The following is a 27847-nucleotide window of genomic DNA, read 5'->3' on the forward strand; positions in this document are numbered from 1 at the left end:
CTTCTGCGGTTTCTACGAAATTACTCAGACAAATTTTGGTCTAAACATTTGATATTTTACATAAAGTGTATTCACACGTAGGGCAAGTTATGAATAGTACATAGGGCCCGAGCAAAGCCGGGTTGAACTGTTAGTATTACTTAAATTGTATTGTAAATGAAAACTAGTTAACTCCCTTTTTTGCTTGCCAGTGAAAATTTATCAAAGACATGCATCGTCTAAACTATATTACCAAATAACAGGCATGACAGGTTGCTAAGATGTAGACTTTTACAACTGCACTGAACTTGAGGCAAATAGATGTAAACATATGGAAAATTTCCCACCTTTCTCATCCTATCAAATTAACATTATTATCTTGTACTTTAAATCATTGTCACAGAAAATTATTACTTCCTCTTTCAGTTTTAATGTTGAGGAATTATACAGTAAATTGCGATGATGTGCAAATCGAAAATAAAGAATCTTCATCAGTCATACTCTTGTTCCCCATTTTTGGACACTTGCTATCATTACATATGTATTTTCTTTTTTTCTGGTTTACATAATGTATATTTTATTGAGATAAATTACAAATTAGATATCACACATAAGTAATTTAAATAAATAAAAAAAAAATGAGCTAAATATTGACAATAACCTTCAACCATTATGGCAACCAGTTTCTGCTGGAAATATTTTGATGTCAATCCCAAGAATAAGAATACAGCTACCTGCAAGTTATGTCAAACAATCACATCAAAGGGTGGCAAGCCAACAAAAACTTTTACAATGACTAATATGTTAAACCATCTTAAAAATGTTTGTCCAAAAGAAGCAAAAGTTACAGATAAGAAAAGGAGGCACAATGAATATTCAAGGACAGACATTCCAAGAACAAGTAGCAGCAACTACGAGTCGCCAACGAAAACTACTATAGAATCAATATTATTCAAAAAGAAAATTTTGGATATTAATGACCACAGGTCACAAGAGATTCATTATCTGATACAAGAAGTAACTGCTGTTGATATTTAACCATATTCTGTAAAATCTGACATTGGATTTAAAAGGCTTATTGCAAAACTTTGCTTAAATTACCATATTCCCAATATATTTAGAAAAATTAAAAACAAAAATTCAATCCTCTCTTGCTGAAATTAGCAGCATTCTTTGACTACAGACATTTGGACAGAAGCTACAAATAATACTCCTTTTTTGAGTTTGATAGGTCAATGACTTTGAACAGTGTAGAGTTGTGCTTAAAGTTATTCCATTCTCTGATGCACACACAGGTGCAAGAATAAGTGAAGAATTGGACCATGTTTTGGATGAGTATAAAATCTTCAAAGTTGTCTTAGTCTTGTAGGATTCAAGAACAAATATGGCTGCTGGTGTCAGGATATGTGGTTTAGAATCACTATCATGCTACTCGTTGTTGTTAAGACATAACAGAAATATAGTTTCTCATTTTAATCACTCTCCATTAGCGATTAACAAATTAACTGAAATACAGGTTCAGCTTAATTTGGAAAAACATAAACTCATTAAAGATGTGACCACACAGTGGAATTCAAAATATTATATGCTAAAAAGAAATTCAGAATAACCAAAAGCTCGTGTAATGTGTACTGTTGATAAGATTCCTACCTTAACAACTTACCAATGGGGACTTGTTCAAAAAATTGTCCAGTTACCGAGTCCATTTGTAGAAATCACCAAAGAAGCAAGTCACAGGACTTCAACCATATCAATGATAATACCTACAATTTTAGCTTTGAGGTTATTTCTTCCAAAAACTGTCCAATCTAATTCTGATATTTCTGACTTTAGTGGAATCCTTATCACTGTTGAATAATTCAATGAATCAATGGAAACAAAATTTCCATCCCATCTAAATGATAAAAACTTATTTTCTAGATCCAAGATTCAAATTTAAATTTCAAAAGAATGACACAAAAAACGCTATTAAGAATTGGATTCTACATCTACTTCCTACTGATGAATCAGCAGGATACATTTCTTCAAGCTCTGTTGAGGGTCAAGAAGATCAAAGTGAAAGTAAAACTGTGTCTCTTTCAAACCTGTTTGATGAATTAGCTTCAAATAAGCCTACAGTAACAAATAAAAAATTAAAGCAGGTAGAGGTCGAGTCAAACCTGGAGACTGCAACTACAACAGAAATACAAGAATCACAATCTAAACTCAAAAGACATAATTCCTTATGCTTAAGTGCACAAAAGAACTTGATTATTATGTAGCTTTACCACTACTCGCAAGAGGTGATGATCCATTTCAGTGGTGGAAGAAGACACAGGATACCTTACCACTGCTGAGTAAATTGGTTTCAAAATATTAAAGTGCACCACCTTGATCTGTGAAGAAGGAGAGACTCCTTAGGACAGATGGTAATGTGTATGAACCTATGAGGAACAGGCTGTGTCCTAAGAATGAAGAAACTCTAATGTTTCTTCAGTACAACTTAAAAGTATTCAATTTTAAACACTGAGAAAACTAGGAGAGCAGAGGAGGCCGGCAGCAAGAATAGAAGAGGAAGTAGAGTAGCAGCAGGTGCATAAATTCAGTTTATAGTTATTCACTTGAAGAATTATAATTTGTACTTTGTAGTTGGTTTGTAATTTCTTTTTTCTTGTCTAATTGTTTAATTATATTCATTTCAGAATTGGAAATTGTGCTTTATATTTTGTAATTTTATTTAATAAAGGCAAAAAACAATAATAGCGGCCAGACACTTAACAAATGTTAAGTTAAATAAGAAGTTATGTTAATGTGTCAAAGCAAACTGAGGATTCACTTGGCAGTGACAAAATGGTTGAAATTTAATAGGAAAGAGAAAAGTAATTAATCGGCAAATAGGCCAATTAAGCCGATTAATTGGTACATCTCTCATATATATATATATATATATATATATATATATATATATTTATATATATATAAGTTAAAAAGAGAAGGAGTAAAGTTACATAGGAACTTTATTAAATTATCAATAAGAGTTAAAGAAAAGGAAAAAAGGGGCGGAAACTCTGTCAGCCATGGCATTTCAAAGCTAAATGCTTCTTATCAGAAGAGGAGAAAAATTTGGTATTATACAAAAATAAGGGGGGAAAAATTGGGGCAGGGGGAGTTGATATGGTGGAGAAAAAGTAAAGAGAGCATGAAAGAAATTCAAAAGCAGAGGGAAAAAGGAAGGGAAAAAAAGAAGAGAATTAAGTAAAGAAAATATAAAAAGAAAGCAAAAAAAAAAAGAAAAGACAAAATTATAGGTTAACCAGCTCAAATTCATGGAAACTTAATCCAATTTTGCTCCACTTAATCAGGTAGAGCTTTTCTATCCGGATAGGTGTGTCTTATTATTGAAAATGTAAAAAAAAAGTAAAGAGAGCATGAAAGAAATTCAAAAGCAGAGGGAAAAAGGAAGGGAAAAAAAGAAGAGAATTAAGTAAAGAAAATATAAAAAGAAAGCAAAAAAAAAAAGAAAAGACAAAATTATAGGTTAACCAGCTCAAATTCATGGAAACTTAATCCAATTTTGCTCCACTTAATCAGGTAGAGCTTTTCTATCCGGATAGGTGTGTCTTATTATTGAAAATGTAAAAAAAAAGTAAAGAGAGCATGAAAGAAATTCAAAAGCAGAGGGAAAAAGGAAGGGAAAAAAAGAAGAGAATTAAGTAAAGAAAATATAAAAAGAAAGCAAAAAAAAAAAGAAAAGACAAAATTATAGGTTAACCAGCTCAAATTCATGGAAACTTAATCCAATTTTGCTCCACTTAATCAGGTAGAGCTTTTCTATCCGGATAGGTGTGTCTTATTATTGAAAATGTAATTTTTAAGGTTAATTTTATATATATATAAAAAAAAAAAAGGGGAAAAAAAACGACAATATAAAGATATATACTAATGCATATAAATTTAATCTTTCTATAAGGAAATTACATCAATTAAAGATATGGGATATACATGCTTTTTATATCTAGGTATTTCAGAGTAATACTTCTCATCAAAAGAGGGAAGAAGGTGCTAGGTAACATATTAGAAATGTGAATAATTACATTAGGAACGAAATAATGGGGTGTCTAAGATAGAGGGTTAACAGTATAAATGTGGAGGGATAACTACAATGATTAAGGTTGTATAGGATGAATTTTTGATTATCATATAATGGATATAAGTGGTATGAAATGGGGCTAGGTGGTTTATCATTAGAGGGTATGTAACGGGGTTAGGTGGTTTGCCATTAGAGGGTATGTAATGGGGTTAGGTGGTTTGCCATTAGAGGGTATGTAATGGGGTTAGGTGATTTGCCATTAGAGGGTATGTAATGGGGTTAGGTGGTTTGCCATTAGAGGGTATGTAATGGGGTTAGGTGATTTGCCATTAGAGGGTATGTAATGGGGTTAGGTAGTTTGCCATTAAAGGTTATGTAATGGGGTTAGGAAGTTTACCATGATTGGGTATGTAATGGGGTTAGGAAGTTTGCCATTAGAGGGTATGTAATGGGGTTAGGTGATTTGCCATTAGAGGGTATGTAATGGGGTTAGGTGGTTTGCCATTAGAGGGTATGTAATGGGGTTAGGTGGTTTGCCATTAGAGGGTATGTAATGGAGTTAGGTGATTTGCCATTAGAGGGTATGTAATGGGGTTAGGTAGTTTGCCATTAAAGGTTATGTAATGGGGTTAGGTGATTTGCCATTAGAGGGTATGTAATGGGGTTAGGTGGTTTGCCATTAGAGGGTATGTAATGGGGTTAGGTGATTTGCCATTAGAGGGTATGTAATGGTGTTAGGTGGTTTGCCATTAGAGGGTATGTAATGGGGTTAGGTGATTTGCCATTAGAGGGTATGTAATGGGGTTAGGTGATTTGCCATTAGAGGGTATGTAATGGGGTTAGGTGGTTTGCCATTAGAGGGTATGTAATGGGGTTAGGTGATTTGCCATTAGAGGGTATGTAATGGGGTTAGGTGATTTGCCATTAGAGGGTATGTAATGGGGTTAGGTGATTTGCCATTAGAGGGTATGTAATGGGGTTAGGTGGTTTGCCATTAGAGGGTATGTAATGGGGTTAGGAAGTTTACCATTATTGGGTATGTAATGGGGTTAGGAAGTTTGCCATTAGAGGGTATGTAATGGGGTTAGGTAGTTTTCCATTAGAGGTTAGAAGGCAGTCTCAAACAAAGTATAAATTATAAGAAAATAAAAAAAATAAAAACCAAATAAATGTACTATGATAAAACACAGATAAGAATTACACAATTTTTTTTAAAAAACGAAACATGAAAAACATGAAAAATCTGAAAAAAAAATTTTTTTTAATAGAAAAATTTTAAATGGAAGGATCAAAAATATAAGAGATAGAAAATATCAAGTGAAAGTCATGCTTTTAACATTTTTGATTCAGCCACTCTGATGAGTTATAGACGATGAAACACGTGTCAGTGGATAATTATATTTTAAAAACAATATATATATATATATATATATATATATATATATATATATATATACTGCTCTCCACTTGGGAGGTATTAAATTCGTCAAAGGGAAAATTATTTCCAAATCGCATTTAGGTAAAAATGCACTTTCGTATATATAATTGAATTCATTCCAAAAGTATCGTTAACAAAAACAAATGTGCTTGTTTTACTGTACACATAGATTAAAAAAGTTGTCAAAAAACAAATATATAACAAATAAATGTTATCAAATGCAAGATAAGTTACTTTTCTACCTAACTGAATAATTTTTTTACTGTTTTTATTTAATGTAACGTGTTTATTCGGCTCGAAAAACATACAGTGTTTACCGATGTATTTGAAAAATGCAAATGGCGGCATGCTCGCTGTTGAACATGCTAAGTTTGGGAAAATGCGTTTAAACAAAAAAATTATAAAAAATACTGTTAGAAACTCACTTAATATATGTCACCGTGACATAGGCAGACATATATTCGGTATGTATTTTGTGTAATTTGTTTATTTGAACTTATTTTCCCAAACTTACCGTTTTCTACAGCGAGCATGCCGCCATTTTTCTTTTTTAAATATATCAATAAACATTTTATAATTTTCGAATCGATTTCACGTTTTAAAGTAAGTAAAACCACTAAAAACTTTTCCAGATAGGTAGAAGAGTAACTTATCTTGCCTTTGGTAACAGTTATTTGTTATGTGTTTGTTCATTGACAACTTTTTCGAATCTATGTGTATAGTTACACAAACACCCAAACAAATAAACAACATCTAAGTGAAAGTAATAGTACTAGTACGGTATCTAAGAATAAAACAAACAAAAAAAAAAACATGTACTGCATACAGAAGCCGATAGCTGAAATAAAGTTGGTTGGTTGTTTTTGTTTTACGGCATATCAACCCTTTTCAGGTTATTTAATGCCGAATCCAGTTATTTTGAAGAAAAATTTTTGAATAGAATATTTTTTTTCTTTTCAAGTCGGTTTCTATTTAACCCATAGTTGGGACCCTAACAGGTACTAGCACTCCGGGTCAGAGTGGTTCTGGGAGCAATGGCAATTAAAGGGTGGCTCAACACTCCCCAAAGCCTGCAAACTGGGGCCTCACCATCCGATATAGTTTAAGGTCATATTCAAGACCGTTGAAATAAAGACACTGTGATAAAACGGTAGAAAAAGTGAAAAAGTCGGAAAGGGTTAGACAGGGAGGGCAAGGAAGAGGTTGTATACAAGAAAAAAAGTTTGTGAGATTGGGAGGAGGCAACAGAAAGCTAAGGGAGAGATTGAAGAGGACGGAATGTTATGGAGAGATGAGATAAGATATATAAAAAAAAAAAAGGAAAAAAATTAGTAGAACACGGTAAGTTTGTGGTGAAGTCCATACGAACGTGAGAGTAGACAGAAAAATACCTGCCGTTATTAGGGTATTGTTTATCAAAGAAGAGTTGGCGTAAATGGAGGGACGTTCAAATTCTATAATCCAGTTCACGTCAGATATTCAAATAATATCTCTCTCTCTCTCTATATATATATATATATATATATATATATATATATATATATATATATATATATATATATCTGGAGGGATTCAGAGAAGAAAGTGATGTCGGGTGATAGAATATTCAATTCCTTATATATGTGTGTGTTGCTAAAGGGTAGAGAGAGTGTCCCCTACTCAACACAAAAGATGTAGAGGTCCAAGTGTGATTTTTTTTTTTTTTTTACACAGGAATCACCTCTTATCAAGGCTCAGAGGCCACTCGAGGATAAGGGTTAATGGGTATACATGTCAATGTGATTATAGCGTAGTAAACATAAGTAGTGGGACTTTTGTAAATTGGATTACTTAAGGGGACGGTTCATCAAGAACTTGTTTACGTTGGACTTGAAGACAATCAGATTGTAGTCACCTGGAAAGCAGGCAATCGGAAGAGAGTTCTACAGGTGTGCAGTTCTAAGAAGAAGCTTTGTTCATGGAATCTAAATTTAGGTTTAGGCAAGATAAAGAGTGGGGGAAATTATTCATAGTGATTTTGGCTAGCCGAGTGTTTTTCGTGAACTTGTCCAAATTTCCAAAGGCGTCCAGATTGTTAATGAGACTGACTGTGATGGTAGAGGTAAAAAGTCCAGATGCCGGTTTGAGTCAATGCAGTATTTTTTTAGATTGAATAATCCTTGAGTATACACCGTGGATACAAAAAGGTACTTTAGATGTGTCAAAGAGCTCAAATTGAAAGAGATAGAATATTACCATTGCCTAAAGTCAAGAAATCAACAGACACGGACAAGGTTGATAAGCAGGAGGAGTAATGTGAAATAGAGGAAAGTGGAAAGAGGGTGGGTAGAGGGAAAGAGCTGTAAGAGTGTCAGCAGGTGTAAAATGGCAAGAAGGATGAGGGTGGGGTGATTAACGAGGTGGGGGTCGATGAGAAAAGGTATTTAAGTGCTTTAGTGTAGACAAGTCAGGGTTTGAGGTTGGGAGGTTAATTGGTCCGAAAGTGGAAATATTGGGAGGGGGACAGTGAAATCAAATTCGAGGGTGGCACGAATAAAGTGTTTAATATTAGAGTAGGCCTTTATTTAAAATTTAGGGCTTATTATATTGTGATGTAATCAGTTTGGAGTAAATAAGTTAGTTAACTTCAAGCTAGGAGATGCCATCTTGGGGGAGGGGGATTTGCTAAGTGTCCAGTTGCACTGAAATGAGCAGGGGGCAGGTGGTGGTTATGGTTTCGTTTAAATTGTGCTTGAAAAGAAACAAACAAATGAATTAGAATTAAATATCTGATGTGGGTTTGAGAATGGAATATGGAACGGTACACAAAAACTATCGTCAACTTAATCTAATTTTCATTGGTGAGAAAAGAAAATGATATGTGTAGAGGATATATATAGATATTATATTTCTATTCTATATCAAAATTGGTATGCATGAGGGGGTGGAAGTTAAATGCATATGTTAAAGGGAAGGGGAAGATGCAGGTAGAGGTAGTCTGAAAGTGTTATGGTAACGTATCTTTTTATAGTTGAGACATAGTAGAGTGATAGGTAAAATAAGGAACTGTTGTGCAGGGCTTAGCAGAATGAGGTCTTATAAAAAGGAAGATATCTAGAGCCAGATTACGATTGTGTGCCTAGGTATGTATGAGGAGTGAGTTATCTTTCTATAGTAAGGACATAGTATAGTAATAGGCAAGGCGGTAAAGCTATGCAAGACAGTTGAGATAAAAGGCCACAGAGATTAGTCCCTATTAGAAGGAGGTTTATCAACAGTTTAGATGGTTCTCATATTTAAATTTTCTTTTATGTCTACATTGGGATATAATTTCTGATTTGGAGTTTAATATGTTTAATTTTTTAGGTGCTGTGGCCTCTGCATTATTAGTATATATCTTTATATTGTCGTTTTTCCCTTCTGTAAATAAGCTCCACCTCAATTGTTGAGCTTTGTATTATCCCAATAAGTCTCCTTTCAAAGAATTTCTCGAATTCTTCTTTGTTCCATATATATATATATATATATATATATATATATATATATACAGGGTGGCCACAAAGTCATGCACCAATGTTAATATTTATTTTTTATTAATATAATTTTTTAATTTTATAATTATTTATTTCAGATCAGACATGCCATTGACTACAAAGCAGCGCGTAGAAATAATTTTATTATCTGGTCGTGTAGGTGCAACTAACAGAAGTGTTGCTGAGCAATTCAACAGAAACCATCCTCATGAAAATGTGTCACACACCTCTGTCGGTCGCTTAATCAACAAATTCAGAGAAACTGGTAGCGTCGTTGACAAAAAGCAAAGTGGGCGCCCAGGTTTATCTGCAGAGACACGTGCATAAGTATTGGAAAAAATTTAATTTTTTAACTTTTTTAATTAACATTGATGCGTGACTTTGTGGCCACCCTGTATATATATATATATATATTTATTTATTACTGGTGTCTTATATTTCAATGACCAAAACTCAGAATCAGTCAATATAATTTAATCAAAAACAACATTTGCATAGAAAGCACCAAAAGATATTTTATGCCAAGCCATTCAAACGCTGTAGAATTTTGTTTTAACTCTGCAACTGCAATTAAAGGCTTTAAGCAATTCTTTGTAAGTCTTACCTCCATATTTTAGACATTTTTGAGGAGGCGCGGTCAATTTTTTTCTCCCAAAAACTCTTTCTAAAGATCTGAGGTTGGGCATCAGGAAATGATCTAATCATCCTAAATGACAGTTAACAACAAGGGAATTTTTAACAAACAACAACAAAAATTGACGCCTATAATTTCTCGCGGATTCCGATTTTGTTGATCTTTAACTTTGATTTTTTTTGCTGTGCAAGAATTAAAAAATTAAAGAGAGACAAATCAAATCTAGATCTCCCAGCGAAAGAAATATGGGAGAGTAAGAGAGAAAGAAAAAGAAAATAAATCTGAAAATGAAACAATCACTAGAAATACTAAATCTACTAGAGGCATAAAACCTCCTTATTCACCAGATTTTACTCCATGTGACTTTATTCCTTTACCATAAGAGAATGATCAAAAGGGTTTGTTTTATTTTTTTTAAGGTTTGGAGGCCTTCAAGGGGGGGGGGGGCTGTAATGAAAAAGCAGGGAATTATTAACGAACAAAAAAAAAATGACGCCTATAGATATATATTTTTTTTTCTATTTGGTGAGTCCCCAATTATCAAGGCGCAAAAGCCACTTATGGATTAATGAATGTAAGGTGGTAGTGCAGTAATCATTAATGGTGTATATTGGATAGAATTTGATTATTTATGGGGATGGCTTAATAAGAACTTGTGTACATTGGATTTGAAGGCTACCATGTTGTATTCAACTGGGAAGCAGGCCAATGGAACAGTGTTCCACAGTCGGACAGTTCTGGGAAAGAAGGTTTTTCATGGAATCTGCACTTAGATTTAGGCACGGTAAGAGACTGATGGAAATTGTATATAGCAGTTGTAGCTAGTTGAGTTTTTTTTTTTAATTTGGCAAGGAGGAATCATAGATTGGAGTTTAGACAGGCATTTGTGAGCAGAGATAGACTTGCAACGTCTCCTCTGTAGGGAAAGAGGTTGCAGAGAAGAGAAAAGGGCATCACCCACTAGATTTTGAAGCTGGTTTTAAACTCTGTCAAGGTTGAATAGGGAACACTGAGCAGCTCTTGCCCCGATACAACAACAGTGCTACATTTTAGGGTGTACCTGCCTCTTATACAGATATTTTTGCAACGATTACAGTTTTGCTGTGAATTCAAGAACTGGACAGGAGCTGCTAGAAAGGACTTGTCCTGCCTTGATAAAATTCAAAATAGACTTTGTAGCCTCGTAGGAGATGTCCTTTTCTCTTCCCTGCAACCTCTATCTCACAGAAGAGATGTTGCGAGTTTGTCTCTGCTTTATCGCTATTTTCATGGCAAGTGCTCGACTGAGCTTCAATCTATGGTTCCCCCCTCGCCAAACTTTCACAAGAAACACTCGTCTAGCTAAAAACACTATCAATAACTCCCCTCACTCTTTATCTGTGCCTAAACCTAAACGTAGCTTCTTTCTTAGAACTGCACGCCTATGGAATTGTCTTCTGTTTTCCTGCTTTCTAGCTGACTACAATATGGTTGTCTTCAAGTCCAACGTAAACAAGTTCTTGATGAGTTGTTCCATTTAAATTAACAAATTTACCGAATTTCCATTACTAACGATTACTATATTGTCCAATTGACTACTGTACACTCTTAACCCTTATCCTCGAGTGGTCTCTGGCCTTGATAAGTGGTTATGCCTATGTAAAAAAAAAAAAAAAAAGAACTAGAAAGTTAAGAGAGATAATTCTAGATCTGTTTTGATTTCATAATGGTCTGCAAGAGAAACACAACTCTTTATTTAATGAAAACAAAAATATATTGAATAAAAACGTAATTAGAACAAATAAAGAGTGTGGTTATGGGTTAGTCTTTATAGTAAGTATTAGAGTTTATTATTATCCGTAGGGTGGACACACCACAACACTCTTTCAGAGAAAGAAATATGAGAGAGCAAGAGAGAAAGAAGGATAACAAAGTAATCTTGAAAAATGAAACACTCCCCAGAAGTACAAAACCTACTAGAGGCAAAAAAATCTCCTTATTCACCAGATCTTGTACTATGTGACTTTATTCATTTACGCTAAGCAGAATCCTCCACAGAAATGTGTCAAAGAATTATCGGATTTCAGGCAACTTGCTTTCAAATCAAAAATGTCTCCATATTACTTTCAGGGCAGTTCAAAAGTTTTTGCCGATTTGTAAACGGGGTATTTTAACCGATTATAATTTATTTGTGTGCATTTTTAGTTAATACTTTAACATATCACCAGGATTTATATATTATTTAATTGGAATTCATTTAGAGATGAGTATTATTTATTAATTTATTTAATGCAAACTATTATCCTCATCTTTATTAGTTATTGTTTCACAACGTGTCGACCAACTATTCCTCTGGCCTTCGTAAAGTGATAACCATGACGGTTCCAGGTGAGCATTGTCTGAAGATAGTGGTTTCAAAGCCGACCAGAAGCTTACTTTGCCAAAACACGGTGAGACGACAACTATGGTCAATATTGCTTAACTTTGGTGATTTAGAAAAGATAGTTATTAACACTTCTGTCTTAAATAAACTTTGTTTTAACTACATGAAATAGTAAATTAATCTCTTTTTTTTAATAAAATAAATAAAATATAAATTTAATTATATAAGTTAAAAAATAAAAGAAAAAGAAAAGAAAAAAATATGAATAAATAATGAATGAAACAAATACAAATATATCAATCAAATTAAAGTAGATTAAAAGTAAATGAAAATAGATAAATAATTTAATAAAATTAAAATAAAATTAATAAAAAGTAAAAATAAATTAAATTAAAATTAAAAATAAAATAAATAAAAATAGAATAAAATAAAATAAAATAAAAATAAAATAAATAAAAATAAAATAAATAAAAATAAAATAAATAAAAATAAAATAAATAAAAATAAAATAAATAAAAATAAAATTAAAAAAATAAATAAATAAAAATAAAATAAAAGTAAAATGAATAAAAATAAAATAAATAAAAATAGATAAATAATTTAATAAAATTAAAATAAAATAAAAAGTAAAAATAAATTGAATTAAAATTAAAAATAAAATAAATAAAAATAGAATAAAATAAAATAAAATAAATAATAATAAAATAAATAATAATAAAATAAATAATAATAAAATATAAATAAATAAAAATAAAATAAAAGTAAAATAGATAAATAATTTAATAAAATTAAAATAAAATTAATAAAAAGTAAAAATAAATTGAATTAAAATTAAAAATAAAATATAAATAAAATAAAAATAAAATAAATAAAAATAAAATAAATAATAGATCAAAGATTAAATAATAAAAATTAATACAATTAAAATTAAATTAAAAATAAAATAAATTAAAATAAAAAGTAAAAATAAAATAAATTAAAAAAAGTAAAAATAAAATAAATTAAAATAAAAACAAAAATAAAATAAATTAATATAAAGAACAAAGTAAAATAAATTCAAACAAAAAATAAATTAAGAATAAATGAAAAAATGGAAAATCAATTTTAAAAATTAAAAAATAAATTAAAAACAATTACATGATTAAACTGAAATATTTTCTTTTTACTAATGCTATTCTTATCCAAAACATTAAACCAGACATACACTAGTTTATATATAATTCATTGTTTTACTGATTACTTATTATTAGACGTCATCAACGACAATCAATACCACTGTTACCAAATAGTTGACATAACTAAATATTTTCATTCTTTAAAAAAAAAAAAAAAGTATATCATTACTAAAAAAAGAACACATGGATTTTTACAACTAAATCTTTCCTGTTAATAACAGGACTCAGAAAAAATATATATATTCTGACGAAGGCATATTACATCAAAATTATAAATAATCCTAAACAAATAAATATTTTACAAATTTTTCATGTTGTAATTCGGCTTCAGACGCATAACATACATATTTTATTTTTAAAATTTAAATAACGCTTATATCACGAACACAACAGTAACCATTTTCTTTATATTTTGTTTAAATTACATTTTTCACTGAACTTTTGAAGTGGACACATCTTTGTGTTTCGGCTTTGTTTGATCATTTTTATCATATTCAGTTTAAAATCCTATCTCTGACCAGGTCTTTATTCATGCCTCTTTCTTTTTAAAACCATTTTAATAGTTTCCTCCATGTTTTGTTTGGTTTTTTCACTCTTCTATATTTACAAACTCAAGAACATTCATCTATTCCTTCAATGTTATAACAAACTTGAAGTCTCCATCCCTACAAATCTACCATCGGACCATATATGGTGTACAACATTCCCTCGAATATCACGGTAGATAGAACAAAGACCATCCATGATATTCGAAAATCCGCGAAGTAGGACCAAACAATTATTTTTACCTTATTTAATTGTTTATAGGCTGTTTAAAACCATTCTTGTAATGTTAATAACCCACCGTTTACTATATTAATAATAATAGAAATATTGTAACACTTGTTAGGTGTTACAGTACACTGTTACAGTTCTGTACTGTACATAAATACACCTGTAACACTAGAGAATTAAGCAAGGACGTACATGCAACAAGTTAGTTACTGTGGCAATACATGTACAATATAAAAATAATTGATCTCTAAAAAGAAATTACAAATTAAAAATCTGTGAAGTAGCGCATCCGTGATAATCAAACCGCGAAGTAGCGAAGGATTACTGTACAGTTGTTGTATTTGGGCTGGTGAGTCTCTTTCGCATTTGAAGGTTCATGACAAGGTGCAAAAATGTATCTGTAATCTGATTGGCTCCACACTTTCTTCTTCTCTGCATTCTTTCTCTCACAAACGTGATGTTGCTAGTCTCAGTCTTTTCTATGAATACTATTATGGCGTGTGTTCTCCACAATCTACTTATGTATTCCTCAATTCCTTTGTTCCAACTCTTCTGACCCATTGATCGTGGTTTCCATAAATTCACTGTTTTGATATCTCATTGTGATATGGCTTATCCCAGTAGCTTCTTTTCAAGATTTGCAACGTTGTGGAACTCTTTTCCTAAGCTCACCGTTTTCCTCCCACCTTGGTCTTTTCAAGACTAAGGTCAATATGCACCTGTCTTTGCTTTCATTCTTGTTAGCTTCATGCCTTGCCTTGAGCGATTCCATAAAAAAGGTCTCCTGTTCTAACACATTTAATATTATGACTATTATCATAGTAACAAAACGTTATTAGTGTTATGACTTTGTTTAATGTTATGACTTATAGTAACAAAATGTTATTAGTGTTATGACTTTGTTTAATGTTATGACTTATAGTAACAAAACGTTATTAGTGTTATGACTTTGTTTAATGTTATGACTAATAGTAACAAAATGTTATTAGTGTTATGACTGTTTAATGTTATGATATTATCATAGTAACAAAATGCTATTAATGCTACTAATAATGATTAATCTTGTTTTTTATTTATTTTTTTTATCGATGTTTGAAGATTCCTTACCTGCTTCCCGGGCTGCAACATGTTTGTCTTCCTTCCGGTCCACAGCATCGAATAAAGCTATCCATTTCGTAGTGTCTTGGACATATAAACATATTGAATGTGGTTCCATTCTCATCGGAATCAACATAATTTGAACAAATTGTTGGTTCTGGAACAGAAGATAAAGATTAATCATTACAACATCACAAAATATTATTAGTGTTATGACATTTTTAAATATTATCTCTATTATCAGTGTCACAAAATTTTATTAGTGTCATGATTTTCTTAAATATTATCTCTGTTATCAGTGTCACAAAATATTATTAGTGTCAAAAAAAATGTTATCAGTGTCACAAAATATTATTAGTGTCAAAAAAAATGTTATAAATGTTATGGCTTTCTTTAATGTTTCTGATCTTCTCCAGGTGTATCTTTTTGAACTTGGAAATCTTTATGTCAAACCCAAAAACCTATACAGGATTTCACATAAAACCCTTCATTTAATTCATAAAGGTGTATTGTTCTCATTCTATCATCCATGGCCAGGTAGGCATGTTAACTAATTAGTATATTATTATTACCTGTAGTAAAGATTAAGTCATTAATCTCTAGACCAGGGTTTTGTAGGGGACTAGGATATATAAATACCCCAATCCCGTTACAAAATAATAATGAAACGAATGGGAATTGAAGGAAACAAAGACACAATTAATGGATAAGATAAATGTCGTTTATTTGCTGTTGAAAGAAATGAACATTTTAGTCATAACATGTCCGCGCGTGGGAAGAGAAATAAATGATGTAGGAAAATTGAGAATGGTAGTCCAGCGTGTAGACAAAGGAGAGGATATCAGAGTTGTCATCAGTTAGTAGTCAGCGACGCGAAGGTGTTCTTAGTGGCCAGTAGTAGGTGGAAAGAGAAAGGGTGAGAATGTATACATACAGTTTTTAGCTCGTGCCCCATACATAGTAGGAAGTGGGCGTGAGGTGCGCGTGCGCGCGCGCCGAAACGGCGCGCGGCTTGTTCGCCCAACCTCTCTAGTTGAGAGTTGATTCCAAAGAGGAAGAAACAGCTTATCGCCTTGTTTTTATACTCGTTTCCAGAGTGTATTTTGCGCATGTGTATTTCCTTAGAAAGCGGAAGTGACGTCGTCCATGTGCGTGATCGTGTTCGCGTGTGTGAGTACATGTGTGTACGTAAGTGTGTGTGTATATATACGTGAATGTGAGTGTATGTACGCGAACGTGAATAAGTGTACATGTGTGGACGTGGGCGCGTATGTTTGTGTGCGCGTATGTATATGACAGCTTGAAATATGAATGCGTGTTTTGTGTGAGACTTGAAAAAGGCTCGTACAGTTTTTCCAACCTTTTTTGGTAAACGCCTCTCCCCAGAACACTCGGATACCTACTACCGCTTCCCTCCCCCCTACATGCATCCTTACATAATAATGTGAGTAGTAGTGGTAGTACATAATAAAGGTGAAAATAAACAATCGAATATTCATATATAGTTTATTCAACAAAATTCTAAACTGTCGATCGAACAGGAACAACTATAAATCAAGTGGGTCAATTAAGATATCGTACCATCATTAATACAATAATCAATAAAATAAAAATAATAACCACAGAAATCACCGATCACTATGCAGATTGTTGTCGATCAGCAATAAGTTTTGAAATATTTGGTTCCATATTTGATAGAAAGTCTTAGATCACCATATTTTACGACATCCATTCAGCTTCTATTCCCACGAAACATTCATTCGATAGATGAGAAAGACTTGTTGAAAAATAACATTTCATAATATTATTTTTCTGCATCAATAACGGCTTCTATATTAGGTCTGATATGCATTTAGTAGATGTAGATCAGTTGAGGAAGCAGGGTCAGTTGACAGTACTAAGCCGAGGAAAATATGGAACAAAGTGATATAATTGCATCTGAGATAACAAGGGATAACCTAGCCAGAAATAAGTTAAATTGGAAATCAATTTCTAAAAGCCGTCCAACACATGCCAGCATGTAAAAACGGATTCAGACACATTCTAAGACTAAACGGGGTGCCTGGTGTTTCCCGGGTGTTTGGAGGTGTGTATTGAGCAGAAAAAAAAAAATGTGAAAAAAAAAAAATGTGACATCTTTGCCGTTGCATCCATCGCCAAACCGGAAGTGGCAAAGGTTTAAATTAAGGCTAGTCAATTGAAAAGAGGGAATGAATTTTGAAAATATCGGCGAAAAAAAAGCAACTCCTCCTTTTAAAAAAGTGCCCAGTTGAGGATGAAGGAATTAATGTTTTTAGCCAATTTTTCGATATTTGTTGTCTGAAGAGTCGAGCTTCAAAACGATACCAATTTCGTGAAAATTTGTCACCTCTGTCGAAAGTTTTAGGCAGATATACAAACATACATACATACATTTAAACAGACAGGTGAGATTTATATTATAGATGGAGAACTGCCGTCACATCTGAAGGGAGAAGGGTGCTTACTCTTTCTTTACCTTATATAAATGGATAATAGTATAAAATTAACTTTGTAATCTAGTGAGTAGGTATGATCTTTTTTGTTATCTACAGCCTTTCTCATGGATGAGCCGTAGTTAGTCCTTTTCTACTCTCTTTTTTTTTTTTTATGGAAGATGCTCCATTAAGCTCTAATCTCTTATTCTTGTAAAACATTCACACGAATAATTTTTTATACTACTACAACTGCAAACAACTTTTTTTTTTCCCCTTTGTGTGCCAGGCAGAATTTCCATGAACATAGTTTGTTTTTTTTTCCAAGAACATCCCATCTTTGAAGATGTTATTATTATCTTCAAATTCAACGTCAATAAACACTTGATATAAACTGCCGCCATAAGTAATCAAATTTTGTTCATTATTTTCAATACTCTCATAATATTCTTCATCACTCGGCTGACAATCTATCCATTTCATTAACCTTTGTCCTTGAGTGACTTTTGGCCTTGATAACTCATTAGCAATTAAAAAAGATATCGGATCATGGAAAATGACTAGGTTCAGCATAGGTTTGTTTGTTAGTGTTTAACAACTTTTCAACCATTATGAGGTCATCTCAGGTCGAGCTGCTCTCCTTTAACAATTACAAGACGCCTATCCAACCACCGATATCCATGACAAATAACACCCTACCTGAGAATTCTTCCTTCAAACACCTCAGCTTAACATTCACAGGCAATATGAACTGAAACAAACACATTGAGAACATTGCAAAGGCTGCTGCAAAGAAGGTGGGTTCCCTCTATCGTGCTAGAAGACTATTAACACCTGAGAGTATCCTGTACCTCTACAAAGCCACCATTCGCCTATGCATGGAGTACTGTTGCCACATATGGGCTCGTTCATCTACCACTAGTGTTTCCCTCTTGAATAGGGTTCAAAGAAGAATCTTCAATCTAATAGGTCCCACTTTGTCAACTAAGCTCCAACCCCTGTCCCATCACCGCAATGTTGTATCCTTGTGCCTATAAAGTAAATCAAATTAATTGAATTCAATAAATGTACCAGTAATTAATGTTATCCATTGTGTTTGTTCGTTAATTTAATCTAAAAACGTTTCACTGAAAATCATTACAATTCTGGATAGTCTCCCCTTTTACTATATAGAACTCTTTCAAAACTGGAAACAAATAATTAGCAGTCGCAATTTAAAGTGCACAAGTTCCCAACATTTATATCAACTTTATTGGCTATCTTCGTTAAAGACAATGTTGTATTGAGAGGTGAGAGATATTAAAACAGTCATATTACATAGTATTATATCCTTACTTTAAACAAGAATACAGCCAAAAACACGGGGTTATGGGTGAAAGACAAAGGGGTTTATTTACAAGAGAATACATATGACATAAGAATTACTCGACATCTTTTCTTATTCTCTTCCTGTCTTTTTTCCTACTCACTCAGTCACGTGAGAGGGTCAATATATCTATAGTTCATTTCATCTATGAAGGGATGTTAGGTTATTCCATTATATCACATAGTGAGGGTGGGAGATATTCTTATAACGGCACCTATTATAAACATATAAATTGTATATATTTATTGTTGTTTAGCCAGGAGATATGATAGTGACATATAAACTGAATCATGTTATATCAGAGAGTTATCACACGGGTATATATTACAGTTCATATTTACATAAGGTATCGTTTTTTTTATAAGAAGAATAATATATGCTTCATACTTTTTTTTTCTTCAAGAGTTCTTCTATCTTCACTGCTGAGCTCCGTGATGAAACATGAAATGACCAACACCATAACCAATTAAGACCTCTGTTCTTCCTTCTTTTGTGAAACCACAGAACAACACTTTATATTTTTAAAATATAAATTTATTTCAGCTGTCTCAAATGGTCTTCACAGAATTTTCATTTCGTGTCTACATGCTTGTTCGTTACAGCCTCGCTTCCTGGTTTGAAGTACATCTGTACACTTCCATGCCCAAACTCAAACCCTTGACTGACAAACTTTCCGACCTCTTGACCTCAGTTCCGTTACATCATCATTCAAAAGCACACGCGTCTCAATGTGCGACCTTTCCACATATGGCTGCCCAAGGTCGTTTTGTTTATTTAACCTAGCTAATTTATGTAAACATCCTCAGCTAAAACCCATTGCTACACTTTATTCTATAAACAATAAATAACTCCCAATATAAATTGTTTTAAGAATATCATTGAATAGATAGATAGACAGATAGATCAATAATAATTAACTTTAAACAATGTTATTATCTAACAATAATAATAAACAAGGTGTTAGTAAGAAAGTGTGTCTGAAATGTTTGAGAATGGATAAGAAGGGGAGAATTTGAATGCTTACTAGACACTATCCTCGAGTGGCTAAAGACTCTCTGTACAGAGGTTTCTCAAAACAACCTGGTGTGAGGATACTTTTCACTAAATTTTCAAAATCACATAGTATTCGCAGCCCAAATAAGATCTTCTCAGTATGCTAACCTACACTGTTTTCTTACAAGGAATGGTGAACCTTCTCTAAGCCATGTAATCTCTAGTAACAGCATGAAGCTAGATACTCCACCAGATTAGATGAATTCTTGGAATGTTGTAAAACCAAGGAACTATAACAAAGATATACTATAACATATTTAAATGGTCAATTATGGGAGGGGGGGATTATGTTTTCAACATCTTTACCAACTCAATGTTTGAAAGGTAGAGAAGCACTTTAATCGACTATTTGAACATTTATACATCTTATGTAGAGATCAAGTATTGGTTCCAGAAATTTCTGAAAACTTAGACTGAAGTCAAAAGAAACCAAAAGAATTCTGGTTGTAAGGAACCAAGAAGACTTCTATTATGAATTGAGGTAAGAAATGGTTTGTTTTGTTTAATCCTGCTAAGACTCGGCCATTGTTCTGAAAAAAATGGATGGCTCTACGCTCCATTAAATACAACATGGTAATCTTCAAGTCCAATGTAAACAACTTCTTGCCAAGCCATCCCCCATAAATAATCAAATCCTACTTAATTTACAACATTAACGATTACTACACTACCATCTTACATTCATTCTTATAGATGACTTTGCTCTCGGTGAGAAATCAACTCTAAAACTTCTTGGTTTTTCTTACTCATCAAATCTTTCTTGATGTCCATATATAAAATCCATTGCTCTTTCTGCTTCTCGTAAAAATCGCTTCTCTCTATCGCTCTAAACACTTTCTCGCACCAGAGGTTATTCTCTAGCTTTACAAATCTAGTATCCGACCATGCACTTTTTCATTGGTAAATCTGTGTCCCACTTTAAGATTCTTGATAAATTGCAGAAACGTATCTGTAATTTGATTGCCCCCTCCCACACTTTCTTCTTCACTGCAACCTCTCTCTCACAGACGTGATGTTGCTAGTCTCAGTCTTTTCTACAAATACTATTATGGCAGGTGTTCCTCAGCATTGTCTGATTTATTCCCGGCTTCCTTTGTTCCAGCTCGGTTGACTCGTTGGTCTAGTGGTCTCCATTAATTCACCGTTTTAATACCTCATTGTAATACACCTTATTCCAGTAGCATCTTTGCAAGGACTGTAGGGTTGTGAAACTCTCTTACTGCTCACTGTTTCCTTCTAGTTATAGCATTGGTCTTTTCAATATTAAAGTCAATAGGCATCTCCTGTCTCTGTACTAATCAGAATTTGTTCTTGTTAGCTCCTTACATCAAGTGGCTTCCTACCTTGTTTTGAGCGATTTCCATAAAAAAAAACAAAAAGGAAAAATAGGAGGGTATTCTTAAAAGTCGGTATATGCATAGTAATATAAAGTTAATTTGTAAGGTTCTTGTTGGCTTCTTTACAAAGTTTCATGCCATGTCTGGAGTAATTTCCGTTTTAAAAAAATGTCTGAATTTGAGTAATTCTATCTTAAAATGTTTCACGGCATTTCCTTTTCTTAACGCCGCAAATTAAAATAGTAAAAATAAGATTCTTGATAAATTACAGAAACGTATCTGCATAACCTTCTTGAAGTCTTTACCTCAAGTAACATCACAAAGCTAGATACTCCACCAGACTAGAGTATAAGTTATTCTTTGTTTATATGCCAATTTATTTTTTAATAAAAGCACATATTCAAATGACATAAAAAAGAAAAAAGACTTACGTCTGTACGGATGAGAATGGTAAATCCGTCGATTTAAGTACAAGCGGGAACCTATGTACAGCAGGCCGCCAGCCAATAACGCTTTCTTCCATCCGATACGGCCAATTTTGCTTCTTGTTGATGATATAGTGCTGCCAAAACGTGACCGATAATCTGTACTTCTGGAATATGTTCTTCGGCTAATGCTTCTGCTACTCGTTCTGCTACTCGTCCTGCTGCTTCGTCCTATTGAACGTCGAGCCTCACCACATTCCAACACTGAAAAAAAAAAAAAGGATACAAACGCATATAAATTAAATGGCTTTTGAGATAAAGATTGCTTCTTCATATTATTTGGATTCTTCGGACTTTTCATAATGTTTCAGTCAATGTAACCCCCAACCTTCTTCAGAGGCATCTTTTCATTATGGATGTTGGCAACCTTTATGCAGTTTCTTCCATAAGTACATCATTCTAGAAAGAACTGCTGATGCTAACAACAGAACCTTATTTTTTTTTTCTTAAGTTTGGTGATCTAAAAATGGTAGTTATTAGTAGGGCTGTGACAACAGCATATTCTTTTCATTGTTTTGACTCTTGAGTATATATCCGTTAATATCTTATATGTTTTTTATATAGACAGATGTAGTTCTTCTCGGTCGATTAAGTGTGTCTAACTGTATCGGATATATACGTGAAAGTCAAAGAAATGAAAGGAATAGTTATTAGGTTGGTGCAAAAATAATGTTTTTTGACATTCAACATCAAAAGATCATAACTCCTTTCATAACTTTATTAATCGAAATAAGAACCATTAGAATCAACACATTTTTGCCAATGAGTAACAAGTTTATTTATCCCATCAGCATAGAAATCCAGAGTGCTGGAAGAGATGAAGTCATTGAAGGTCGATTCGGCATCATCTCAGCTTTTGAAGCATTTTTCGTGCAGGAAGTTGTCGAGATGCTTAAAAAAATGATAATCGGTGGGGGAGAGGTCCGGTGAATATGGCAGATGAGGCAGAGTCTCGCAGCCCAATTCGTTAAACTTCTGCAGGGTCAGCTGAGCAAGACGCAGGCGAGCATTGTCATGGAGGAGAATTGGTCCCTTCATATTGACGAATCTTGGGCACATACGTTGAAGCTTCTGATACATTTTGTCAATTTATCAGCAGTAATCTCCGCCATAATCATTTCGCCCAGATTCAAGAAGTTGTGATAGATGAGACCAGTCGCAAACCACCAGTTACCATAACCTTTTTTTGGCGCAATTTCAGCTTTGGGAAGTGTTGTGGAGCTTCTCCAGCATCCAACCACTGTGCCGAACATCGCCGATTGTCGTAGAGGATCCACTTCTCATCACACGTCAAAATCCGCTCGAGAAATGGGTCGTTTTTGTTGCATAGAAGGAGCATAGAAGACATCTCAAAACAACAATTTTTTTGAATATGATTCAACTCATGCGGCACTCATTTATTCAACTTTTTTGACTTCCATATTTGCTTTAAATGGCGAATGACTGTTGAGTAGTCGACCTCGAGTTCAACAGCAATTTTTCGTGTGGTTTTGCGAGGATCAGCTCCAATTAAGGCTTTCAAATGTTCGTTATCAACCACAGTTGGCCGGCCGCAACTGTCTTCATCTTCGAGCCTCTTATCACCATTGCAAAATTTCTTGAACAACCATTGTACCACATGTTCATTAGTTGTTCCTGGGCCAAACACATCATCGATATCACAAGCTGTCTTGGCAGCTTTTCGGCCCAGTTTGAACAAGAATAAGAAAACCGTGTGGAGTTGAATTTTGTCCATGCTGTCGAAAAGCCTGCAAAAAAATGAATAATACAGTTCGATAGAGTGAAAAACGCACTTCAAAATAATATATAACATGGCTATATATAGATATATAGATATATATATATCAATGAATTAATTCAGAAATCATAGATAAAAATTGCACCAACCTAATAATTAGTAACCTCTGACCATCTTCAGGTGTATTTTGTCCACCTCGGGAATCTTTGTCGAGCTCACAAATCTTTTTGTCGAACTCGAGAATCTGCAAAGAACTTCAAACAGAACCCTTCATTTAACCCACGAGTGTAGAATGCTCTCATTTTGTTAGCCAGGACTGGGTAGAAGTCCTAAGTAATTTTCAATTGTATTTTGAATGTTGCCCACACTGAGGATTGAACCTTCAACCTCCAGAAAAGTGTGACTTACATTTCACCAAATACTTTATCCATTACGCCACCAGTCCTTGCCGACTGAAGAAGGTCAGAGGTTACAGCTGAAATACTGTGAAAATAACACTAAAGATGAGAACAGTACTGCAGAGAATACAAATAATACAGAGGCTGGTAAAAATATATTTTGAGAGCCTTATCAATGCAGAGGGGCTACTATTTGGGATCATGTCTACAGGGACACTATGTAGGGAGTTGAGAAGCAAGATGTCTGTTCACATTACATTTAAATTTTAATGTGCTAGTATAGTCAGAGAAGCAGAAAACAGAAAGGGAATTCTAAAATATAGTATTTCGAAGGAAAAAACTATTAGAGGAGAAGGTTTTCCAGTATTTACGGGCCTCTACTGTGAAGGGGGGGGGTGCTGCTTGTTTGATTAATCGGGAGTATTGTTGGATAATCCAGAATCCCCAGGAAGTGATGGCAAATAAAAGTCGGTCACAAGTCTGAATGCAGGCCTGGGAGATGAGATCAAAGGAAGGTCAAATTCTAGGACTCAAAATCCTCGGTCAGCGAGTTCACCCCTATTTCAACAATGGAATGCTGACATCATCTGGGCCAAATAAAAACAGATGCAAAGAGAGACAGAGTTAGGAGTCGAAAGAGTGACACAAGAGAGTGCTAGCAACATATTCTTCTTCACACCACCACCACCACTACCATCACACACGCCATTAGACATGTCAAACTGTCACTTGAAAACTGAAAGGTTATATCTATAATATAAATCTTACCTGCATGTATGTATACTATATGTTTTTATGTTTGCCCAAAACTTTCAACAGAGACGACGGATTTTCATGAGATCGGTATCGTTTTGAAGCTCAACCCTTCAGACGACAAATATTGAAAAATTGGCTAAAAACATTAATTCCTCCACCCTCAACTGGGCACTTTTCTACAAGAAGGGATCGCTTTTTTTTACCGATATTTTCGAAGGTCATTCCTTATTTCGATTGACTAGCCTTAATTTAAACTTTTGCCACTTCCAGTTTGGCGATGGATGCAACGGCAAAGACGTCACGTTTTTGGGGGGGTTTTTTCACATTTTTTTTTATCCTTCGCGGTACAGGTTCGAGACTGCCCGGCTCCTACCATTTTTTTTTTTTGCTCAACATACACCTCCAAACACACGGGCAACGCCAGGTACCCAGACTAGTTTATAAATAAACAAAATATTTTGATAACTAGCTGTGTGCATTTTTATTATCGCCAATGAATGTATAAATCAAGAAAATGACAAAGATTTACTTTTTTAGAAATTAAATAGACTTAAAACACATTTGATGATTGCAGCGAAATATAACAGTATTTACGTGAAGGAAGCACAAATGCTACAAATTCGTCATAGCACATTCCATGAAAGTTCTTGTAAAACAGGAACAGGGATGCAACATTGCAGTGATGGGGCAGAGGTTAGAGCTTTGTTGATAATGCGGGACTTATTAGGTTGGAGACTCGTTTTTGAACCCGTCTAAAAGGAAAAGACTAGTCATAGATGTAACAGCCCAGATACGGCAACAATACTCCATCCATACCTGGCCGAGATCACAGTGTAGTATCTGTTCTTCAGCTGCTGCACTTCAATTTCTTGTTCTCTGTCAGTGGAGGAGAAGTCCTTCACGACGGAGACAATTTTTACTTCTTGTTCCTTTTCTCCACGTTAAAAAAAAACGACCCTGGTATCTAACTCTGTCCCGTGGGGATGCATTGTAAATAGGAACAATATTCCATCCATATGTGAACAGTTATTAGTAAATTATATTTTGATATCACCTTATCAAACAGAATTGATAAATCACTCTTTTTATTATTATCATTATTATCATCATCATTATTATTATTATTATTAATAATAATAGGTCATCAATTATCAAGACCAAAATCCACTTAAGGATAAGGGTTAATGAGATGGATAGATTATCAGTTGAATGATAAAGAATATTATGAGAGGATTGAAAATAATGAACAGAATAAATAAAATTTTATTAATTATGAGGATGAGTTATGATAAATAATTATTAACATTAGATTTGAAGATGACCATGTTAAGGTCCTCAGGGAAGCAATCACTTGGTACTGTGTTCAATAGATGAAAATAGTAATAAATCACATATGATGGTTAAAAGAGTTAAGCACATTTGTTTGTATTTGACTTCTAATGCCTACAAGCTTGACTCAAGAAATTATAGAAAATATTTTTAACTTAAGCATAATAAACAAAAAACAATGATATTTTAAACGTAAGCTTCTTTTGCCTGTGGAACTTTCTTCCATTTGCCTACTTTCCAGCTGACTACAATACGGCCGTCTTCAAGTCCAATGTAAACAAATTCTTGAGGAGCCGTCCTCTTAATCCAATTTACCAAATTTCCATTGCTAATGATTACTACAGTATTGCCCCATTGACCGCCGTACACTCATTAACCCTTATCCTCGAGTGGTCTCTCGATCTTGATAAGTGGTGACTCCTTTGTAAAAAAAAAAAAAGATAATTTTTCAAACTTAAGCGTCACTTTCGTTTTTACTAACGAGTCATTACTTACCAAGGGCAAAGGCGACTCAAGGATAAGAGTTCATGGGATGGATGGATTGTAGGAAAATGGCAAGGAATATTATGAAAGGTTTAAGAATAATTAAGGAAACAAACAAAATTTCATTGCTCATGAGGACGATTTAGGACAAAAATTCCAAAGATATCTAAAAGAAACCTGAACGGAAGTAAAAACTAACACAATCAGCTCATTATTTAAGTTTACCAAATTCTTACGTTGTAATTGCGGTCATCAAGAAAAACAAAATTAACAGTCAACAATGTTTGAAGTAATTCCACCGTTAAGGACAAAAACTGATTACAAAAAAAAAAAAAAAAAAATAGGTGACCCCCCCCCCCCAAAAAAAATATGTACAGAAGAAAAATCTTATTTTGTACGAATTTTAAAGAAAAACTCCAATTATCTTTAAATATCTCATAAACAAAGTAATTAAAACTATTTGAAAACTAATATTACGTTATGGTTAGGAATGGGGGAGTATAAAATGTTTTGTGTAATCTTGCTTTTTTTTTTTTTGTACACTTTTCACAATCGAAAGTTGGCAACCATATCTTTCAAAATCATAGCTTTGGTTTTGGTTTTTATGACAATCTTCAAAAAAGGCTATTCAAAACTATCATAATTGGCATTATTTCTAAGTTTTTCTTTGCGTCTATGAGTTTCCCTAGCAAGGCTTGAGAATGTGGTTTAGTATATTATTTCATTGATAGCTTGTCAGAATAAGACTATGGGAAACCAAATCTTTGAATCTCTGCAGAATATCCAGGCCATGGTCCATCACATAGACAGACGTCCCTTTCAAGTATACAAAAAATAAATAAATAATAATTTGACGTTTGTTCCTTTTTTATTTTGAAATAATTATTCTGAGTAAAAGTTACAGGATGGAACAACAAAATTGTCAACCTAGAAAAGACGACATGATTCCATTTCCATTTGATGAAAACCAGTTTTCTTTGTTTTTGTTTTTTTTTGTTGCAGATCATCTACTAGTTGGTCAGTTGTGTACAAATCCCAAGAGTGATAGGAGCGTTCAATCACGTCTGAAAATGACACAATGTTTAACGAGAAAGATCGGAGATGCACCACTGTACAACTCATGCTCTCCACTGATCCAAGTTATGACAGCAGGACCATTGCCAGCACCCTCAAAATGAAGAGTGTGGTGATCCTCTGGTGCAATCAGGTGGGCGCTGGCAGATCCTGGGTGTAGCAGCAGGACTCGATGCCAGTCCACAAGTCCAAAGAGACCCAGGCTTGGCTTCAGAAGGAGTGCTACGACTTTATACCCTTCTTTCACTGGCCACCTCCACTCCCCACCTGTACCTGCTGGACTACTTCATCTAGTCATACATCAAAAATACCTAAACCAGCCTGACCACCACTA

General features: G+C 33.6%; 1 protein-coding gene across 8 annotated transcripts in view; it reads right to left on the minus strand.

Moving 5' to 3' along the window:
- The window catches only part of LOC145247483 (uncharacterized), a 179561-nt gene that overhangs the window by 58645 nt on the left and 93069 nt on the right, over positions 1-27847 (minus strand). For all 8 annotated transcript variants that reach the window (XM_080109290.1, XM_080109293.1, XM_080109288.1 and 5 more), the window contains exons 2-3: positions 21682-21939; positions 15051-15198 (exon numbers count right to left, since the gene is read on the minus strand). In XM_080109290.1, the coding sequence (XP_079965416.1) occupies positions 15051-15198; positions 21682-21939 (406 nt within the window). The remainder of the gene's footprint in view (positions 1-15050; positions 15199-21681; positions 21940-27847) is intronic.

The sequence above is a fragment of the Euprymna scolopes genome, chromosome 25, assembly GCF_053919585.1.
Source record: "Euprymna scolopes isolate OS-2025 chromosome 25, ASM5391958v1, whole genome shotgun sequence".
Taxonomy (NCBI): Eukaryota; Metazoa; Mollusca; class Cephalopoda; order Sepiida; family Sepiolidae; genus Euprymna; species Euprymna scolopes.